This window comes from Anabas testudineus, chromosome 17 (assembly GCF_900324465.2).
Source record: "Anabas testudineus chromosome 17, fAnaTes1.2, whole genome shotgun sequence".
Taxonomy (NCBI): Eukaryota; Metazoa; Chordata; class Actinopteri; order Anabantiformes; family Anabantidae; genus Anabas; species Anabas testudineus.
The window spans coordinates 3,053,531-3,076,727 of NC_046626.1; the positions used below are offsets into that span (position 1 = coordinate 3,053,531).

Consider the following 23,197-nt stretch of genomic DNA (forward strand, 5'->3'; position numbering starts at 1 on the left):
AACTGTGTCTTGGCAAAGTCTTCAAAGGGCATTTTTGGAATCGTCAGACCTTCAGCACCATAAACTGCTCTTGTGGAGCAGTAGAAATACCTGACAGGAGCTTGCTGGGAAAAAAAAAGTGGACGGAAAAAACATCATTTTCATATCTTATTTTGTCTGGCCACAGGAGAGACAAGTTTTCCGTGTCTTCTTTTGCCCTTGTTGTTGTTGTTGCTGCTGCTGCTTCTGTTGTTGTTGTTGCTTCTCCATGATGTCTAGAACAATTTTTTCAATGGAGTCTGGGGTTAGAGGTGTGGCAAGGGGCTATACAGGTGGAGGTGGGTTAACCTCTGCGACCGGCATGGTAACTACTGGCACAGAGGTAGTCTCACTCCCTACTGTCAGAGTGTGCCAGAGTTGTTGCCCCTCTTGAAGTTAAACTAAAGGTACACACTCTTATGGATGAAAAAACACCACTGTCTGATTTGTGTACATGAAAGTTTAGTAATACGTTAAATATCTTTTTAAAAACTACAGTTAAGAAATGAAATCTCTTGGATTCATCTCCACTAATGTCTTACAACTGTTTACCTGGCTCAGTCTTAAGTTCAGTAGCTGGTGTTGGAGTCCCATCATCTACAGCATCAGCTGGAGTGCAGGCTGGAGACTGAAACAGCTTTGCTGGAGCTACGGAGAAAGCCTGCAGAAGCTCAGACCGTGTCACAGATGAGCTGCCTTGAGGAGCAGCACACAGATGGGGGTTATGGGTAGAGCCTGTCTTGGTGCTGTGCTTATCCCAGCCAAGTGGAATTGGACGAAAACCAGGTTCCACATACCCCAGTCCAAACTCCTCCCCGATGTCGCTGGCAGACAGATGAAGGGCAGGATATTTAACTTGTCTGAGCACACGTTCAGAGGCTGCATTGAGATCTGCAATTAGAGCTGGGTCAAAGGCAGCTGGAAGGCAAACACCTGGCAGTTTCAAGTCCACCAGACATTGGTAATTCCACCGGGCCACCCCAGTCATCCCCTGAGCTTAAAACAGCTCTGGAGAAACACGAGTTGCACTGTTACTCCATGTCTGTACAAGATCCCACCTTCCACCTCGGGGATCACTAAGGCAACCACGGAGGATGTGCACCCGCTGAATCCGCCACACCTTCAGCATTGAGGGCTTAAAGAGAGACACACCATTTGGGTTTTTAGCAAGATGGAAGTGCTGGAAAACCCACTCAACTCTCTGGATCAGCTCATCCGGTGGTGGAATCGTGAATGTGCTGTTTTGTGGGGTTGGCAGGTTGAATCCTACAAAACTTATAAGCGTCTTAAAGCCGCTGCAGGCCTTCCTAATCCACCACAGAAAAGGCTGCAGACAAGAACTGGGCAAAAGAGCTGTACAGGGGATGATGCTCTGAGACACACTCACGGAGAAACCACCTCATACAGTGGAACAAGTGCAGCTTGATGAGGATGTCTGTATTGTAATGGGACCTTGATGTACATGTGTACAACAGGTTGCTCGAAGTGGCCTCAGCAGCAATGGCATCAGATGTCCGCCAAGCATCCCAGTTCAGGTGCTCTCCTGAAACACATTCTGCCACCTTAAATGCTGCACAGCAATACCTGAAGGAGATAAAAAGGGAATAGTATACCCCTCAGAGTTGAGCACTAGTAATGAAACTTGCTTATCCTAGATGAACTGCCATCAAACTGCAAAATATGATATGAAATGTAATTTGTAATTATTGCAAAGTAAATAGCCAGTCATACTGAGCCTTCTTTATTCCTGCAGTGCTGTAGCGGTTCGCAAGTCCCTCAAACATTGGCCCCAGTGACTTCTCTGTCTTGGACTGTACCATCACCCATGAAACAATCATCCAGTTTTCATTCATCACTGCATGTGATGACATTGTCCCAGATGAAAAGGTGACCTTCCGAGCAACTTTACGGGTGTGGTCTGAGCAGATTGTCTGCCCAAACATTCCCTGCAGCAATTTTTTTATGGCCTCCTTCTGGTGCTGGTACTCATAAAGCAGACAGTCAGTCAGGTAGTGTGCCGAAACAGAGATCCCATTCCATGCCATCTGAATCAGAGTATTCACCAAAAGAAGCGGGTTTTGTTTCTTGAACTTAGTGATGTTTTTTTGCCCATACTTTCCAGACTCACCATCTATGATGTTTTGGCAGCTGAGGAGGAAGGCCAGGTTGGCACGTTCATATTTAAGGTGCATTATCTCTGTGATCTGGCTTGCCATGTCTGTGGGTGAGTTACCTGTGCGCCTGAGTTCATCCATAACTAATTTGCATATTGCCTTCTTGTAGGTGAGTATTGCTGGCAACACGTTTGTAAACCTCTTTGGAAGTTTGTCAAGCCACAGTGGGTTGTCAGCATACCACCTCTTCCGACAAACTTTGCAACACAACCTGGATGACAACAGGTAATACTGTCCAGTGAGTCCTATAATCACACGCGGTCTGTAGTTAAATACAGTCTCTGCTAACGTAGTTTAGCAGAGACATATTGTTACAGTTCCTCCCTCTGCCCCCTGTCTGCAGCTTTGGTTTTGTTTTGTTCTGGTCTCACCCTCCTGTCTCACACCATATATGGACTTCCTCCACTTTCCACCCTCCACTCCACACACCGGACTAATTACAGATTCAAGTCACCTGTGCATCACTCTGTTTTAAAAGCACCCCTCAGTCCTCAGTTCGGTGCTGGTTTGTCACTTCTGCTTATTCATTCATGCTGCACACTACTCCTCCATCTCTGGTCGGTCTGTTCGTTCGTTCGTTCGTTCGTTCGTTTGTCTGTGAGGCACCTGTCTGTTTTTGGTTTGTAGGTTTTGAATTGTTTGGTCTGCGTTTATGCAGCATTTTTAGTTGATACTTTGTCCTGTTAGTTTTGTATGTTTGTTCCTGTTTGCCTGCCTTGCGCAGTGATTTTGGTTTGTCACTTTGTACATTTAGTTTGTTAGTTTCATGTCCGCATTAGTGCGTGGTTTTTTGTTGGCACTTTGTATGTTTGGCTAGGGTTTTGTTTGTACTTTGTAGCACCGTGTGTTCGGGTCTCTTTCTTTTGATACTTTGTTAGTGTTTGTTAGTTCCCTGTGTCCCCTGCCCTTTTTGTTTATAAATATCCTTTTGTTCATACCCGTTTGGTCCTCGTCCGTCCCAGTTTGTAACACATATAACATACATATAAGTTATAATGAGATATATAACTATGGAGTTCCACTGGGATCTGTGCTTGGACCGATTCTTTTCACTTTATATATGTCCCCCTTAGGCAATATTATTAGGAAACACAATAAATTTCTATTGTCATGCAGATGATACCCAGCTATACTTATCTATGAAACCAATTTCAAGCATGCTTAAAAGACATAAAGGCCTGGATGTCCTCCAATTTCCTTCTCCTAAATCCAGACAAGACAGAAGTTATACTGTTTGGGCCTATAAATCTCAGAGACACCTGTTGTTGTTGTTGTTGTTGTTGTTGTTGTTGTTGTTGTTGTTGTTACTTCCAGACTGGACTATTGTAATTCATTATTAATAGGACGTCCCAATAACTCATTAAAAAGCCTCCAGTTAACTCAAAATGCTGCAGCCAGAGTTCTGACTGGAATTAGCAAGAGAGATCATATTTCTCCTACGTTAGCTTCTCTCCATTGGCTCCCTGTAAAATCCAGAATTGAATTTAAAATTCTTCTCCTCAATTATAAATCCCTTAATAATCAGGCTCCATCTTATCTCAAAGAACTCATAGTTCCATATCTTTCAAGCAGAACTTTACGTTCTCAGACTGCAGGTTTACTTTGATTTGAGGTTTGCTGATATAGGTTAGTCTGCTGGGGGAAGTCTACTGACAAACTGAGCTCCTCTAATCTCTCCTTTCTCCTATATCAATGGAAATGCCACCATTGCATGTCGTTAACTTTGTGTCTTCTCTCTCCTGTAGTTGTGTTTCCTCCTCTCTGTCTTCCTCTCTCTGTACTTTTCTGCAGGTATCCTCGGTATCCCTGGAGCTGTACATCGCCAGAATCCAGTTGACCTGCCCAATGTTCTTGCTGCTTGTTGTTGTCTTATTGCCTGCTGTTGTTTTCTCTCTTCTCTTTCCACTCACCCCAACCAGTCGAGGCGGATGGCCGCCCACTATGAGCCTGGTTCTGCTGGAAGTTTCTTCCTCTAAAGGGAGTTTTTCCTCTCCACTGTTGCCTAAAGCTTGCTCAAATGGGATTGTTGGGTTTTCTCTATAATTTTTTTTGTATAAATATTTTGTGTAAGGTCTTAAATCTCACACTGTAAAGTGCCTTGAGATAACTTCTGTTGTGAATTGGCACTATACAAATAAAACTGAATTGAATTGAATTAAATTGGAATGCTACTACACACACAAAACTCATGATCAAGACTAACACCTAAACAACTAGTATCACAGTGCTCTAACATCCGCAAGAAACACCTCATGTCACAACTAGAGATTGATGAGGTTGACAACACAAATGCTACGGCAAGGGGGAGCCAGGACGACAGGTCAGCGGTGAGCCCACAATCAGAGATTGGGTTCCAAGCTTAATGCAAGCGCAGCTGACCTAAGATTGAAGATCATGGCTAAGATGGACACCTGCGGCCTCTGAGTCCGGTTACGAATAATTAGTGAAGTACCTTCACATCTTCTGCTAGAAGATCTTCCATGGAAACAGAGGTTGGAAGCCAAGATCAAGGCAACACGGAGAGAGGTTAGCCAAATATCAGAGCTACAGAAAGGCAGCATGAAGAAGAACCAGGTGCTTAAGAAGTACAGTAAGATGACCATACCTGAGGCCTTGGAGACTGCCAAGCAAAGGCTCACAGCCCTGGCTACCCAGCTGAAGAGATACACCAGAGAAGTTGAGACCAGGAGAGACCAAGGTCACAAATGAATTACCTACTAGTGGTTGGAATCCACCCTGAATGACTAACTGAAGGCTGGACAGTCCTGATCCTGAAGGACCTCCCATCCAACTACCGCCCAATAACATGCCTTTGCACAACATGGAAGTTACCCTAACCCTGTCACGCATCATAGCAGCCACATGGATCAATACATTAGCAGTGCCCAGAAAGGAATTGGTAGTAACACCAGAGGAGAAAAGCACCAGAGACTGTAAGACCAGACATACCAACCTGTGCACTGCCTGGATTGACTACAAGAAAGCCTATGACTCAATGCCTCACACATGGATCATGGAATGCTTGGAACTGTAAAAGATCAACAGGACTCTAAGAACTTTCATCCAGAACTCAATGGAAAAGTGGAAAACAACCCTAGAGGCCAACTTCAAGCCGATTGCCCAAGTCAAGATCAAGTGCGGCATATACCAAGGAGATGCTCTGTCCCCACTGCTGTTCTGCATAGGCCTGAACCCCCTCAGCCAGATCATCACCAAGACTGGTTACGGATACCAACTACAAAATGCCACAACGATCAGCCACCTCCTCTACATGGATGACATCAAGCTGTATGCCAAGAGCGTACGAGACATCGACTCACTAAAACATACCACCAGGATATACAGCCATGACATCGGGATGTCATTCAGATTGGATAAGTGTGGTCGGATGGTAGCAAGGAGAGAAAAGGTAGTCAGAGCTGAGGGGATAGAACTACCAGAAGGCAAGATAGCAGATGTCGAGGATAACTACAAATACCTTGAAATCCCACAGGCAAATGGTAACAATGAAGAGACCGCAAGGAAAACAGCAACCACTAAGAACCTCCAAAGAGTGAGGCAAGTCCTGAGAAGTTAGCTGAATGGGAAGAACAAAGTCCGGGCAATCAACACCTACGCCCTCCCGGTCATCAGGTATTCCGCTGGCATAATAAGCTGACCAAAAGTGGAGATGGAAACCACTGACATTAAGACAAGGAAGCTCCTTACAGTGCACGGAGGGTTTCAGCTCAAATCCAGCACCCTGAGACTGTACGCTAAGCGGAAGGAAGGAGGGCGAGGATTAGTGTCAAAGCCACTATCCAGGATGAAACAACTAAGCTCAATGAATACATCAGGAAGATGGCCCCAACTGATGGTGTGCTTAGCGAATACCGCAGGCAGCAGGCTCCAGAGGAGCAAGGGAAGGAAGAGGAGAAACCCTCATGGAAGGACTGAAAGACAGCACAGAGGAACTAATCCCAGCTGCACAGGAGCAGGTTCTGAGTACAAGGTTGATAGAGGCTGGGATCTACCATACCAGAAACGACCCCAGGTGCAGGCTGTGCAAAGATGCCCCGGAAACAATCCAGCACATAACAGCAGGATGCAAGATGCTAGCAGGCAGGGCATACATTGAACGCCATAACCAAGTGGCCGGCATAGTGTACAGGAACATCTGTGCCGAGTACAGGCTGGAAGTGCCAAAGTCAAAATGGGACACACCTCCAAAGGTGGTTGAGAATGACAGAGCTAAGCTCCTGTGGGACTTCCAGATACATCAGAGATCTCTGTCCAGAAGAGTGCAGTCCTAGGAACAGCTAAGATAGTGCGCAAAACCCTCAAGCTCCTAGACCCGAGCTTGAAGGAATAAAGACCGCTCCAAAGAAGGAGAGAGTGGGGAATATATATATATATATATATATATATATATATACATACATACATACATACATATATATATGTGCATGATAATGAATGGGATTCACAATGTAGCACACTGTATGATATGTGTAAATTAATTTAAATTAAAATTCTCTCCCAGGCCCCCGGATCTGCATCCTCCCTGGTCCCGGTTCCAGCCATCGAGGCCGCTCCTGCTCCTGTCATCGCAGCTGATGGTGCTGGCACAGTTGCTGCTCCTGCCGCACCTGTTCCGGTCGCAGCTGCTGCCTCTGCTGCTCCTGCTCCTGTTCCTGTCTAACGCTCCCATGCTATGCTGTATGTACCCCTCGAAATTGAAATTGAAATTTTGACATCTGGCCCACTCCTATGCCACTCTCTGCACAAGCTGCTGAGCTTGCAGCATTCACGGAAGCATTAATAGCTGCAGAAGGTTGTTTAGTAACCATTTACACAGACGGTTGCTATGTTTTGGGTGTTCTACACAACTTTGGCACTAGAGGAGCTTCCTTAAATCTGATGGAAAACCTATATTCCATCATGACAAGGTTGCAGCATATCTTGATGCTATTTTGGTACCTTCAGCTATAGCTATCTGCAAATGTCAGGCACACACTTCTTTCCATGATTTTGTCTTGTTAGGCACGAGCCTACAGACAAGGCCGCTAAGGCTGCAGCATGTAAACCATTTCTACTTTCCTCCCCTACTCTTCTCTCCTTCTCTCATTCCCCAGCCCCCCTCCCTAATGGTAATGCAGTCTTTTTCTACCCCAAAGGAAACACGTCTATGTAAGAGCGACAGCGCACACTTCACTGATGGTGGTGGGGTGAAAACCCAATGAAAACCTTGCCCCCTGAAACACTTTTTTCCACACTTTGCTAAATTGACACATGGGATGCTAGATACACTCACACAACATTGGTATACAAAAGGGTTTTCTGTTTGTGCACAAAAACACTGTGAAGCTTGCATGATCTGTGCTGCACACAATGCAGGACACTATGTTAAGGTACTGCAAAAATCTGTCCACTGTGCTATCTGAAATATCTCAAAAGGGGAAGGATGCACTTCCTACACAGTCCACAGGATCGCTGCACTCCCTTCAACCTGGAGATGGGGTGATCGTGAAAGAACACATATGAAAGCACTGGAACTCCAAACCCTGGAAGTTAACTCTACAGAAGCAACACTAACTGTAGGTCCTGATTAAGGCTGTACATTACTTGATTGTCAGAGATTGTTTTATTGTTAGAGGTAGTCGATCTCAAGACGTACACTAAATGTTAACTGTGTGTCACAGACACTGACAGACATAAACCTAATATGAACAGTATCTGTTCATTAGGTGACTCGTGTCAGTATACTTATATATAGTGATAAGTGACAACACACACACATACAAACACACAAACAGGCTTTCTTAAAGGCTCTATGTGTATTATTTCTGCCAAGCATCCCCAGAATTCCTGCCTGCAGAACTGTGTTTCTCTGACACTGTAGTCTGTAGCACAGGTGCTCCACAGGAGACAGTCCTGTCTCCCTTCCTCTTCTCCCTGTACAGTGGCAAGAAAAACTTTGTGAACCTTTTGGAATTTCATGGTTTTCTGCATTAATTTGTCATAAAATGTGGTCTGATCTTTATCTAAGTCTCAACAATAAAAAATACAGTCGGCTTAAAATAATACTACACAAACAATATATGTTTTCATGTTTTTATTGAACATAACATGTAAATATTCACAGTGCAGGGTGGAAAAAGTATGTCTCCAAGAACTAATTGGAGCCAGGAGTGAGCCAACCTTGAGTCCAATCAGTGTGCTGATATTGGATGTGTTGATGAAATGTGAAGTCCGATGTGATGTGAACCATGCCTCGCAGAAAAGAGCTCTCAGAAGACCTACGATCAAGAATTGTTGACTTGCATGAAGCTGGAAAGGGTTACAAAAGTATCTCCAAAAGCCTTGACGTTCACAGACTTGTCTACAAATGGAGAAAGTTCAGCACTGTTGCCACTCTCCCTAGGTGTGGTCGTCCTGTAAAGATGACTGCAAGAGCACAGCGCAGAATGCTGAATGAGGTGAAGAAGAATCCTAGAGTGTCAGCTAAAGACTTACAGAAACAGATGAAACCAAAATTGAGTTGTTTGGTATAAACATGCTACACTATGTGTGGAGAAAAAAAAGTTGTGAGTGAGTGTTGGGAGAGCGCGATCAGCCGATCTCTGATGTAAACAATGCATCTGCTCCTGGTTGCATCCATTGTTATTCCCCATCAGTACATAGAGTGTTTGAAAGTCATGAAAAATGGGGAAAAATCATAAGTAAAGCCATATCCAACATGAAGTAAGTTGTTTAAAAGGAGAGTATAAAGAGAATAGTAAGGAACGGAAAAAAAACGCACAAACTAACTACAAAAATACAATCTAATGGGAGCTTCTGCAACAGGCAGACACATGAGGCGGCGCCATCCTGATAACATTTGTCATGTCACCTCTACTTATACATTTATACATGTATTTATTTATGTGTAATAAAATTAAATTTTTTATATTTTTGTATAATCTGAGATGTGTGTTTAGCATAATAATGTAGACAAACAATAAAAACCATTATTATTGATCATTTTATTAAGGGGTTCAGTACTGACTGTCTTGTCTAAAATAGCCACAACACTTTTTATACACTAAGAGACAGAGACAATAAAGCACAACAAGGACACTTGTTCGGCCTTTTTACTTGCAAGGGGAGCCAGCCTGAGGTCTTAGCATCATAAATGCTTCACTCAGGAATTTCCATCTCCGACTCCGTCTGTCTCCCCTTTTTACAAGCTTTTTATTAAAAATGAGACACTCCCTGAAGTTACAAATGTGGGCGTATGCTATGGTTACAATAAATATAGGATGATCATATTGCAAGAAAAAAGAAACTCCATATAAAGATAAAACACTTGTAAGAAAAGAACTCCATACAAGGATAAAACATTTCTTATAGGCGTACAGCAACAAGAACTGTTCAAGGCCGCTGACCTTTTTCTGACCTTTCCTGTTTCCTGTCTGTGTGCAGAGTGCAGCTTCAGCAGAGTACAACATGCTCTTGTTGCTTACAGAATTAAACATCAAACACATTTATCCTACATAATGACAATAAGTAAGAAAACAGAAATTATCCTTATGAGTGACATAACATTGTAATAAGAAAATTATAAATCAGTGAATAAATAATTTTTTACTCTAACACTGACATTTTGGCACTTTTTCCTTTAAGTGGACGAATTATTCAGCTTTTCAGGCTAAAGAATACTGCACCTAGATGTCCCAAGAATGTGTCTGTAAATTGCCAAAAAAACATATGGATCGCCTCCACTGGCCTGTCTGAAAATGTACTTTTTAAGCCTTCTGACAGAGTGAGCTGTTTTCGGGGTATTTTTGCTTAGTATGCAAATGAGGTTTGATCCCAATGCCTCTTCGAGGAAGTGCATATGACATAGAAAAGTTCAGGTTACAGCGTCCTTCCTATTGCTCTTGTTGTAATTTACATGGCTGTATTTCAAATGTACCATGACCTTTACCTTTTCTAGTTCACACTAGCTTACAAAAAACGGGAGAGGCAGCAGGACCAATCCTCCTGATTGAGGGTGTTTGCTGACTATGGTCTTTTACAGCTAACACAGCAATAAGTGTAGTTTGCTTTATCATTTCACAATAATTTTTTATGTTTACAGAAAAAGGTCTTTATGATAATTAAAACATGACATTTTATAGTTTGTTGTTTGATCCTATCATATCTTAGGCTAAGATGCTTTACATTTCTTCACATAATGTACCAATAATGGGGTAAAACCACCACAGAAAAATACATTTTTTTGTCTATGTACCCAGTTTGGCCTTAATCAGAATATGTAAACACATTTGACATTTTATTTGATATTGTAAAGTTTTCATTGACATCACCAGTAGTTGCACCTTACAGTGACCAGACCAGGAGTTCTCATGCCTGATCCTTAAGGACACCCTGCACTGCTTGTTTTTTTCCACAGATGATTAACTAGATCAGGGGTCAGCAACCATTAACACTCAAACAGCCATTTGGACCCGGTCTCCACGGAAAAGAAAACACTGGGAGCCGCAAATACTTTTTGGCATCTAAAATTAAGATAATATTGTTTTTTTTACCTTTACGCTTTGTATAAACAACTATAGTGTGTTTCTTATAACATTTATGAAGGAAAATTGAATTTCATTTATGTAACAAACACATTTTGAACATGTTGAACTCTCAAAAAAATAATGACAAAAAAAACATGCCGAGTTTAAGGTCTCTTTCGAATGAATTAAAAATCTGAACTTAAATTATCCACGTAGCAAACAGAAAATGCCCTGAGCTGTCATCCTTATAACGCTTTATAAGCTGTCGTCTTTGAGGCGTGAGCGGTGTTTGTTTGTAACGTAGTTCATGGTGGAGAATACAGGTTGCCTGTGCTACCCCTGTGCTAGAGGGAAGATAAATGCAGCAATGTACAGAGACATCCTTGATGAAAACCTATTCCAGAGTGCTCTGGACCTAAGATTAGGTTGTTATCCTGTTGGAAGTTCATCTTTCTACGACCCTAAGCATACAGCCAAGATAACAAAAAGGTGGCTACAGGACATCTGTGGTAATGTCCTTGAATAGCCCTGCTAGAGTGTAGACTTGAACCCAATTAAACATCTCTGGAGAAATGAAAATGGCTGTGCACCGACGCTCCCCGTCCACTCTAATCTCAAAAATAGGTGTGCCAAGCTTGTAGCATCAAAATTAAAGCATTGAAAAAGGCTTGAGGCTGTAATAATAATAATTATAATTAATAATAATAAAAATAATGTAAATACTTACTTTTTTTTTATTTTAATATATTTAAATAAAAATGCCACATTAGGAAATGGCAAATTCATAATTTCTTTCTATGACAGTCTAAGTCATTTATGGAAGTTTTACCACTCATTGTAATGTCTCCTGCTATTTACACCTTGGGGCAGGTCTTTAAGGCTCTGCACTGATTTGCCCATCTGTTTTGTGACAGTCACTGACACAGTGCATTCCCTGGCCCCTTATCCTGACATTAAATGTAAGCCAACTGCAGTTTTTAAACAGTTTTCCTTAGGTTCTACATCTAACTGTGATCCTCTGAGTTGAGTCTCCTTTCTCTAGATCATGTTAAAGCATGTTAAAGACTGGAATGGGGGCTGATGCCTGATAACAACAGAAAGTAAGTAAAGTAGTGTAAAACCCTTGTGTTAAAATCTGTTCACCATCATCTGTTTCCCACTAAATCATTTTTGGTTTCAGGAAATGCCTATCCTCAATGACAAGGACAAGATAAGGTTAACTTAAAAATGCACTCTGTCAGATCCTTGTTCTAAAATCATGTTGCCTAGGGTGTTTCACTTCCTGTCTGTCTCCCTGGCTCTGATGATTTGGCACCTGTGAGTGAGGCTATTTAAGAGGCCGGTCTACCAGTCATTTGGCCAGATTCTGCTTGTAGTACCTCTCCAGCCTGTGAATAGCCAGTTTTTTCCCGTGGCTTTTTCTCTGTTCACCTTAAACCAGCCTGAACTCCTGATGATCTCCCACCCAAGTACATCAGTTTGGCTGGTCAGTCGGACTCGGATCTGTAAGTCACTGCTCTCCCTATCTTTGGATTTTGGATTTGCCGAGTTTCTGTGTTGTGGATTTGGATTGCTTAAATGTGTATATCTTGAAAACAGACCATTTCCATTTTTTTGTTTTGTTTTAATACGCTTCTGCAATGTCACAACATTCATTCCTATCTAGAGTTTCATAAATTTTGCCAAGATCTTGTATTGAAGTTTTCTCCAGCACATCCCAAAGATTTTTAATGGGGTTAAGGTCTGGACTTTGTGGTGGCTAATCCATGTGTAAAATTTATGTGAAAATTTGAGCCCAATGAATCCTGGCATTGTCATCTTGGAATATGCCGATTACATTAGGGAAGAAAAAATCCATTGATGGAACAACCGACTATTCAGTATATTCAGGTAGTCCACTGACCTCATTCTTTGAGCACATAACGTAGCTGAACCTAGACTGGACCAATGGCAGCAACTCCAGACCATTGCACTGCCCCTACAGCCTTGTACATTATGCACTAGGCATGATCACTTTAAAACAGGGCAAATCTGGACTCATCAGACCACATGACCTTCTTCTATTGGATAGTTCTTAACCAATTTTTAGTAGCCTACTTTCAGCAATCTCCTTAGATATTTTCTTTGGTCCTTCAACGTCTGCAGCACCATGCTGCGGATGTTCTGTGAGTCTGGTGACCAGCTTCGGGGTTGCATTAGCTCAGTTGGCGCACTTGTCTATAAACCCTAGGGTTAGTGTTTTAATTCCCAGTTCCTGCTGACTACTTGTCAAGGAGTCCTTGGACAAGACACTCAAACCCTGTAGTAGCACTAATATGTCCTGTCTATCATCAGAATCATTGTTTATATCATTTATGTAATTTTTCCAATTACGTAATTGTTATTATTGACCTATTTTCATCAATCTTTACATATTCTATGTATATATTGAATTTTTTGTATTAATGTTGTTTTCACTCGCCCATTTTACATTTGCTCTTTTCTCTATTAACCACATTAAGAAATGAAATGGTTCACACTAACACTGCAATCTGTTACACCACTAATAGATCGTATACACATTTTCTAATTATTCCACTTTTTATTCCCTTATGTCTACGTCTTATGTCTATTGTTTCAGGATCACACAAAGCACCGTAGATAACCTTTTCCGGAAAAGGAGCCTAAATCCATTTGCACCACCGTATTTTTGACTATTACTATTACTATTCATTACAAATCCACTGTGCATCCTTCTCAAGGTTACTCACCCAAACCACTCAATTATAATTGTAAATGATGCTTAATGTTGTGTAGGAACTCTACACATTTCTCCAACATTTCTCCAACTCAGGTACTTTAAAATGAGTAATATTCAGCTTGTTCAGTGTGTGGAGTGCAGGATGTTTAGACAGTCTTCCTCCGTCGTTAGCGATAATTTTACCTGTGACAGGTGTGTGTTAGTTAGCACTCTGACGGAGAAGATTAGCGTTAGAGGAGCGCATTCTGACTTTAGAGAGGGTTAGAGAGAGTGACAGTAGTGTTATTTCTGTAGCGGAAAGTCTGGGTGCCGCAGGCGGAGATAGCCAGTCCCCGACTCCGGCATTAGAGCCCTCACAGCGAGGCGAGTGGGTGACGACTCGGCGGCATACTCGCGCAGCCAAAGCTAAGGCTAAGGCAGGGGTCGGGAACCTTTTTGACTAAGAGAGCCATGAAAGCAAAATATTTGGAAGTTTTTTTTCAGTTAGAGCCATATAATATATTTTAAAAGTGAATTCAACTAAATGTCAGTATAGTAAGCCCCAGAATTTATTCTTTTAAATAATGTTGTTATAATACTCACCATTAATGCGACTTCTGGTGCTGCATGGATTTGCTGATGTCTTTGTAGTCTGGTTGGTACTTGGTGAGGTTAAGCTTCATACAAGCGTTGAGACTTTCATCCGTTAAACGTGATCGTAGATTCAACTTGATGTTTTAAGATGTGAGAATGACTGCTCACATGCATACATAGATCCAAACATGGTCAATACAGCAATGCTCACACGCTGCAGTGTGTGGTATGTGACAGGAAGCGCGTTCCAAGTTTTGAGAATCAGCTGGTATTCGGGTTGAAGTTTTTTTTATTTCTGTCCACATGTGCTTGCTCACCAACTCCGCTTTCTGTCGTGCAATTCTTTCCAAATCTTTATTCGGTGACTTGAACTTGTTCACCCACATGTCTGAGGCCTTCAGGTCAGCCACTTCCGCTTCAAAATCTCTGACGGAGACACCAGCAATGTAACTCAGGTCGGCTGTGTTCGGTCACAGCCGAAACACTCGTTTGGATGGGTAATGAACTTAAAAAGACGAGTGTACTCACAAAATTCTCCAAAGCGTGCTTTGAAGGACTGTAGGAGACTGGATGTGAAGCCAGCTAGCTGGTGGAGATCAAAGTTTTGAATGGGCTCACTTGCTGAGTGTGCATCTTTAAACTGGCTCAGTTTTTCAAAATGTAGTAAACGACCTGGTTCAAGATCCATAATGAACAGCTCACGCTTGTTTTCAAAAGCAAACACAGCTTGTTGAAGGGATAACAATTTCCAATGCCTTGCATTTTCACGTTGAGCTGGTTCAGATTTTCAGTCATATCTACGAGATAGTAAAACTTGAGGAGCCACTCAGTTTCGGCTAGCTCAGGATGCTCGATGCCTTTCATTTCAAGGAAAGTCCGGATTTCGTTTAGGCAAGCCGCAAAACGACTAAGCACCTTTCCTCTTGACAACCAACACACATTGCTGTGAAAAAGCAGACCAGGATAGTTATTTTCAACTTCATCCAGCAGTGTTTTAAACTGGCGATCATTTAAGGCTCGGGCAACAATAAAGTTGATCACACGAATGACCAGCGACATCACTTCGCCAAACTGCCCGTCACACATCTGAGCACAAAGTGCCTCCTGGTGTAGAATGCAATGGAAATTTAGGATGGGTCTATTTTCATGTTCACGAAGAAGCGCCACAAATCCTTTGTTTTTCACCACCATACACGGAGCACCATCAGTACACTGAGAGAAGTTTATCCATAGGTAGATTTTTTTCTTGAGCAAACTCCATGAAAGACTTGAATAAATCCTCACCTCTTGTGGAAATTTGTCATTGCAAATTAGAAACAACGCAGAACCTGCTCTCTCCACAAGGGCGAATTCTTCGGTCCATTCGTCCAGAAATGTACGATACTCGTCATCTTTTTTTCTTTTCGCCATCTTCTTTGTCGAAGGGTTAGCTTTGACCTACTGACCCAGCAGACTGATTCAAAAGGGGGCGTTTACCTGTTTACCCAGCAACGGCCAACGTAGGCCAGTATCATCTGTACTGGAGCTAACGATATACGCCTTCGTCAGTCTGAGGCTACCATGAATAACTTTAAAGAGGTGTTTAAATTAGCGACGGCGATGTCCAAAGTGGTAATCTGCTCTGGCCCCCTCCCAATGAGACGAGGTGACATAACCTACAGCAGGTGATGGTCACTGAGCCGCTGGATGTCCAGGTGGTGCTCCGAAAACAATGTGGGCTTCATAGATAATTGGAGTACCTTTGAGGGCAAACCTGGCCTGTTAGGCCGGGACGGTGTCCATCCCACTCGGGAAGGTGCTGCTCTCATTTCTTGTAGCATAGCTCATAGTCTGAGAACAGGCCTAGCTAGTCTGTGACTACCCAGAGCCCAGGCCAGGGAGCAGACAAACAGGCTAAACCAAGAGTCGCTGCACAGAGTCGTCACTCAGGGTTCAACATATTGAGACTGTGTCTGTTCCTCGAGCTAAACCAAAAGTTAGAAAAACCCAGAGAGTCTGTTTTAATAATTTAATTAACATAGAGACCTCAAATTCAGAGCACACTGATTGTGCAGCCAGCACCTCTGATCTGAAGTTAGAATTGTTAAATATTAGGTCTCTTGGTAAAGGGTCTGCACTTATATAGTGCTTTTCTACCTAGCTGGTACTCAAAGCGCTTTACATTGCGTCTCATTCACCCATTCACATACACATTCACACACCGATGGTAGAGCTGCTATGCAGCTGACCTGACTCACCGGGGGCAACTAGGGGTTCAGTATCTTGCCCAAAGACACTTTGGCATGTGACGTGGCAGCCAGGAATTGAACCGAACCAACTGCTCTACCTATTAAGCCACAGCCACCCATAAATAAATCTCTTAAAGTTAATGAAACTATCACGGATCAGGGGTTTGATATACTCTGTTTAACAGAAACCTGGATTAAACAGGACGAGTATGTAGCTTTAAATGATGCACTCATAAAGCGGGTCACACTTAAGATTTAATAATATCCTTCGGTTTAAGTATAAGAAATTTACTTACGCTCCCACTGTCTTATCTCAAAGATTCTCGAAAAGACAGTGGCTGGGCAGCTATGCTCGTAGCAGAAGGAAGTCACAGATGGAAAATAAATCATATGATTAAGTCTTTAACCTGTTCCTGTTCTTGCTGATCTGACCATGCTTTTAGCCCAGGAATGGAATTTCCTACAAGTCTACCAGAGCCTCTAATAACTAACTGGACTCCTTATTAATTTAAAGAAAACAATGTTATACTGAACTGCCTTCTGCCTAACACATAGTATATGATCACCCATATGAGAATGGGTTTCCTGTTGAGTCTGGTTCCTCTCAAGGTTTCTTCCTGTTGCCTTCTCAGGGAGTTTTTCCTTGCCACTGTCGCCCTCGGCATGCTCATCAGGGACAATCTGATTATTATAATTCATACACATTCACTGTTCATGTCAACTTCCATAGTTTCTTTGCTTATGTAAAATTGCTTTGCGACAATGACAATTAAAATTAAAATGGAATTTAATTGAATTAAACATGCCTAGTGCCTACTGTACAAGCCTGTGGGGGCAGTATGATTTGGGGTTGCTGCCATTGGTAAGGTCTACGTTCAGATAGGTTATGTCAACTGCCTGAATATCTCAATTACCAGATTATTCCATCAATGTTTCTTTTCTTCCCTGATGGCATGGACATATTTTTAAGATGACAATGCTAGGCTTTATCAACATGTGAAAGAGTGGTTCAGGGAGCATGACACATGATTTTCACAAATTGATTGATCCAGACCCCTTTAAGAATCTCTGGGATGTGCTGCAGTAGAATTTGCACTTGGATTTCTCTTGACTGAACTTATATGAGTAAGACTGTTTCCTGGGGCACTGACCTCAACATGATGACATAGCTGTGTAAGTAGTGCAGTGAGCTTCATCTAAGTGTTCATTGGTATCTTGCCTCCTATAATAGCAATAGCAAGTTTATAAACAAAATTGATTTATTCAATTCAAAATATTTTACAGGAATTTTCTTCCATTCATTCAGACTCTCCTGTCAGCAGTGCTTCATTATGCATTTGTCACAAAGACAACCTTGGACCTCTTTTTATTTTAGGTCACCAGGGCAGTTGTCCCCAGTTAACATGTTGTTAATTCAGCCTCCATAAAGGCTCCACACTGTTGCTGATTGAGTGAAGCAGAGGATGTGCAGCCTCAGTCTGGTTCGGTTGCAGTATGAAGCTGGGTGGAATACTTGAGAGGGATGTCCAGACCCACCAGAGGTCCCACCACACTGAGCCACATCAGGACATAGTTTACTGGCCTGCCCACATACACACAGAGTGAGTTCTATGAATATGGTAGACAGCTAAGTCTCACTCTCAGAATTTAGTTGATACATATGTGTTGCATGAACAAAGATGCATTACTAGTTTTAACTTATTACAAAAGTTATAAGTTAAACACACTACAACATAGATACAACATCTATGGAACCACTTCAAGTGTAATAGCAGCCTTCCATTGAGTTTCTGCATTTTTGAAACCAACAGCAATCCTTACCTGCATTGCTCCTGAGCTGCCTGCAGCACAGGCCTCATGAACTCCTGTGTTCTACAGGGGTGGAGCATAAAGAAGGGTTGACCCAGCAGAGGATGCTCCTGTCACACCAACCCAAAGACAAGAACTTAGTGGAAATTCAAAGAGGACGATAATAATTAAAAAAAAGCTGACAGCTGCATTTCTACTTGTTTTACCTGCTGAGTGATTGTATTGAGAGGACTGTTGTGAAGTTTAACCTTAAGGTTTGGATGAACAGAGCTCCACACTTCCTCTAATAACAGACTCCTACCATCTAACAAATAAAAAAAAGAAGACACAAAATGTCACATTGGACATCTTGCTGAAAATACAGACCTTGTTAGACAAGATGATACACAATATTAAGTTTACAGGTATGAGTTAATATTTTAACAGTAGTTTAAGAAATCACTGGAAAATAATATGCCACAATTCTTCTTTCTGAGTATGAATCATATGGAGTAAAGACAAAAGACAAACATTCAAAAAATGAAGATTGAATTAAACAACAAAAAATTGTATATAAAAAGCAAACCCTTTTTCACCTGCCTCACAGCGTTATCATTTAAAGCAGTCACACAAATATTTACTTTGAATCACTCTATACAGAAACATTATATTCAAGTACACTCTGGCATTTCCATGTGTGCCAACTCTGCAGAACTCTGGTGCCTGCTGACACTTGATTGCTGCTGCAATCATAGTTATGCCTGGCAGTAAAACACAGCCAAACCACAATCAGATAAACACATTAACTTAAAGTCTAAATCCACTGACACTGTCTCACATGGAACCTACCCAGAGTAGAGACTCTGAAATACAGCACAGGAGTATTGTAGCTGCAGGAGTACAGGATATGATACTCATACTGAAGCACCTGACTGTTGCCTGCTGGCACCATACAGTCCCCATCATCTTCATCAATAAGAACTGACTGTAGAGGAAGAGACAGTGGAATTCACCATATGCACCAGCTCAGTCTCTCTGGTAGCTCCAAACCAGAATAATTTAGGAAATGTGTATATATATATATATATATATATATATATATATATATATATATATATATATATATATATATATATATATACACATACACACTGTTAGAGCACTGTTAGCACATCATTCAGTTTAAGGCAGATGGAAAAAATCTGTGATATATATAAAAGGCACAGATGGAAAATAAATCATATGATTAAGTCTTTAACCTGTTCCTGTTCTTGCAGATCTGACCATGCTTTTGAGTTTGATTTAGATCGTTCCTGGTCCCACAATGGATTTGAGTTGATGACAGCTGACTTGAGAGCAGCCTTCCTCAGGTAGCCCTCCTGTGAACCCTGAACACAGATCAGAGACTGACATCACTTTCATGGCCTGCAGCCAACTTCAGGTTTTTAGGTTCTGTCTACACTAATGAGAGTGACAGCACGGACCTCCTCACCTGCACTGACTCCCAGCTCCAGCCATCTCCCAGCTGCTCTGACTTCTGCAAGAATAGGTGACAGCAGTGAAAGAAGGTCTCCTCCTCCAGTGTCCCCAAGCTCATCTCTGCAGGGGAACATGCTAGCAGGTAAATGCTAAATGTTTTCAATGTGGAATTACATGTTTTATTGACTGTGAAATGATTTGCCAGTTTGTTGGTGAAGATTCTCAGTCATCCAGGTGAAGCTATCCGAAAGTTGAGTCATATCAACTGGACTTCCTTCTTGTTAGATCGAACGTTTCACTACTTATTCAAGTAGCTTCTTCAGTCCAGGGATAGTTGGTTGGCGACCACAAATTTATCTTCAAGGTTGATTTTATTTCACCTAGCCTGAATAGGCTTGTTAGGTAAAACAATGGAAGGTGTAGAGTGTGAGTAGGGAAATATCCCAATTCCCTCAACTGACTCCTAACTCTGTTCCTTGATTCTCGAACCTCGCTCACTCCCAGGAAGTTGTTCTGTGACAGGCCTAGCAGCATACTCTTTCAAACTCCTCCAGATGATCTATGATGCACCAGCAAGTCTAATTTGATCAGCCTAAAATAACACACATCATTCTACTTTTTAGATCTCTGCACTGGCATCCTAGAGCTGCCTGCATCAGGTTCAAAGCTCTTACCCTTGCCTTCAGAGTGGTCAACTCAATATCACCTGCCTACCTAAACTCCATCATCCTGCCCAAAAAACAGAACTCATCTGCAATTTCCTATGTACTAAAATCTCTGTTCCATTTTGCACTTGCCTCACTTGTAAGTTGCCTTGGATAAAAGCGCCTGCCAAATGACTAAAGGTAAATGTAAATAAAAGTAAGCAGTTTAATTCTGTAACAGACTGAGTGACATTGTTGTTAGGCTGTTATACACATTTATTTCACATTGTCTTTTTGGGGTTTTGTTTGTAGAATTTTGAGAAAAATAGTTAATTTATACCTGTCCCTTAGTCTGAGTTTTTAACTGAATGATAAGTAATAATAGTGGGGGACTTTGACCTTCATATTGATTTTAGGCACACTCACTGTTTTAATCACATCCTTGAATTGAAATTGATCAATTGGTACTTGTTCAGCAAAACCCTGTTCCTTTCTACCTAAGAAAAAATCCTACTACAGTACATTTTGAGCCTAGTATCCCCTAACCCTCAGCAGCAATTACTTTGTAAATTTCTTTATAAATAAAATCATAACTATTGGAAAACAAATTGATCAGATTCTCCCTGCACTTGTCTTGAATGGACTCACATGTACAACAGCTCTATATTTGCTTGTCATACCTCAGTCGTACTTAGACTGCTTACTTAGACTGCTTCTTGCCCAAAGATCATGCTGAGTTAATTTCAATAATTGATCAATCTAAACCATCATCATGTCTCCTACACCCCATCTGTACTAGACTATTCAAAAATGTTTACCTTCGATCGGCATGTCTGTATTAGTTAAGATATATAATAATAGTAAATAGTAAACATATCTTTACTAACAGGCTACGTACCACAGGCTTTTAAGGTCGCTGTACTCAAACCTCTACTGAAAAAAACCTTAGGTTTAAGTTCAAACAATTAATGGCATTTATCCATGCAGAGAATTCTAATGACTGAAGTTTAATACTGACCCTAATTCTTGCACATTCTCTCACTCAGGAATGGAAACAATGGGACATTTATTTAGTTATTCTAATACAGTGCCCGTCAAAAAAGAAAATATTTTGAATGATCGTGCTCAGCTATCCCATAACTGTTTGATGAAATCAAATCATAGAAAAACAACATCATAGAAAAGCAAGAGCATTTCCACACACACAATGCAAAGGGAACTCAAAGGATTGGGACTAAATTGTGTAGCCTTAAGAAAGCCACTTGTCTGAGAGGCTAATTCGGAAAAAAAAAGGTTCAATTTTCTAGGGAGCATAAAGATTGGACTCTGGAGCAATGGAAGAAAGTCACGTGGTCTAATGAGTTCAGATTTACGCTGTTCCAGAGTGAGGGACACATTAGGGTAAGAAGAGAGGTGGATGAAGTGATGCACCCATCATGCCTAGTGCCTACCATACCATACCTGGGGTTGCTGCAGTTGGTGAGGTTTAGCAATGTTATGTGTCCAAAGAATAAGGTCAGGAGACTACCTGAGTATAGTCAATGACCATGTTATTTCATCAATGGACTTTTTCTTCCTGATGGCATATTTCAAGATGACAATACCAGGATGAAATGACTGAAATGATGCCATGTTGAATGAGTGCCATAATCAAAACTAAATGTGTTTTTTTTTTTTTTTTTTGAACGAACAGTGTATTTCCTGTGTATTCTGGGAGAATGTTCATAAATGCGTTCAGGGTCAGGGGTGAAAACCACTGATCCAGCAGATGTTCAGCACTTGTTGTCTGTTTGTCCACCATGTTCAACCCCCACAGCATCCAGACACACTTCTCTGAACAGCAGCAACAGCCACATCAACTTGTGATGTAGGAGTAATTCCTTATTACAACAGACCTCACAACCACAACAACAAAACTACGAACAATGTTTGAGATTTTTTTTATTGTATTTTTTGGCCATTACACGTTAATGTACTGAAAACCAGACCAACCCTGAGAAAGAAGCTCCTGTCAGTGTTGAAAACAGACATTAGAAGAAGCTGAAAGTGTCTGAATACACAGACACGGTGGACATTTATTCACTTAAACATTACTCCAAAGACGAAACGGACAGCTTTGATGTTTGAGTGAAAACAGACCAAAGTCACGAAGAGATTTCCTCAGTCCACTGAGGAGCCTCTGATTTCAGACACTCTCCTAACACAGTACGAGCAACGTTCAAGCTGCGTCAGAGTAGTGCTTGACGTTCTTGTCGAAATACTATTTAGCTACGTGTTAGGTTTAATAAAATAATGAAAAACAGTCAAATCGGCATGACAAGGACAGCTAACGATCTCTCTTCCTGTTTCCAACAGCTGCCGTAACTAGCAGCAACGGGAGACGCATTCGGAAGTTAGTCACCAGTTAACGTGGTCACTCGTAAATCTGGAACACCGCTGATCGCATCTGCGCAGACCTGGCTAAACTCGAACGAGCGCAAAGCTTTTAGCAGACACTCAGCGTCATTCGTCACATCACTACTAAAGACATCGGGTCGACATTCCTCACTGTTCATGTCCATTCAATATCCGTTATCAGACAATTCATCATTACTACTAGCCTTTCAATCTAGTCACAGTCTAGATTCTAACAAAATCACTAATTAAAATGTACTAACGTTTACCATTTTCTTTGTTTGTCAAAATAAATCTGAACGTATAGTGTGTACTGTGCTTCTGTTTCATGCAGTAAGCTACTTACTGGTGGACGACCACTGCTGAGGAGAATAGCAAAAAACAAAACCAACGTTTGTTTCTCTTCCGGGTCGTGGGATCACGTGACTTCCACCGTTTGTTAGTTTTTTTCTCCTTGTTTTTTTTTTATTGCAGAACAAATATACAATCATCAGGGCAAAGTAAATGTATGACTCTTCACACTAAGTAATAAAATACAACAAACAAAAATTAAATATAATGAATTAAATAAAATAATTCTACTTTATTTGTATAGCGCCAAGTCACAACAGAAGTAATCTCAAGGCACTGTACA

The 23,197-nt window shown here is 41.5% G+C and overlaps 1 protein-coding gene across 1 annotated transcript; it reads right to left on the bottom strand.

Annotated features, from left to right (window-relative positions):
• Positions 1–17,499: 17,499 nt before the first annotated feature.
• On the bottom strand, positions 17,500–22,965 carry atg10 (ATG10 autophagy related 10 homolog (S. cerevisiae)). The gene is made up of 7 exons (XM_026375498.1): positions 22,910–22,965; positions 19,539–19,645; positions 19,306–19,434; positions 18,896–19,031; positions 18,274–18,371; positions 18,080–18,177; positions 17,500–17,840 (listed from the first exon to the last, which is right to left on the bottom strand). Exons 2-7 carry the CDS (start codon positions 19,641–19,643, stop codon positions 17,732–17,734), a joined length of 675 nt encoding a protein of 224 aa, XP_026231283.1. The 5' UTR covers positions 19,644–19,645; positions 22,910–22,965; the 3' UTR covers positions 17,500–17,731.
• Between the last annotated feature and the right edge of the window lie 232 nt (positions 22,966–23,197).

Coding starts and splice junctions, on each gene's coding strand:
- atg10 (XM_026375498.1), bottom strand. CDS start 19,643: ATGAGCTTGGGGACACTGGAGGAGGAGACCTTCTTTCACTGCTGTCAC. Junction 18,178..18,273: donor TCAATACAATCACTCAGCAG/GTAAAACAAGTA, acceptor TTGGTGTGACAG/GAGCATCCTCTGCTGGGTCA. Junction 17,841..18,079: donor GCAGCTCAGGAGCAATGCAG/GTAAGGATTGCT, acceptor GTATGTGGGCAG/GCCAGTAAACTATGTCCTGA.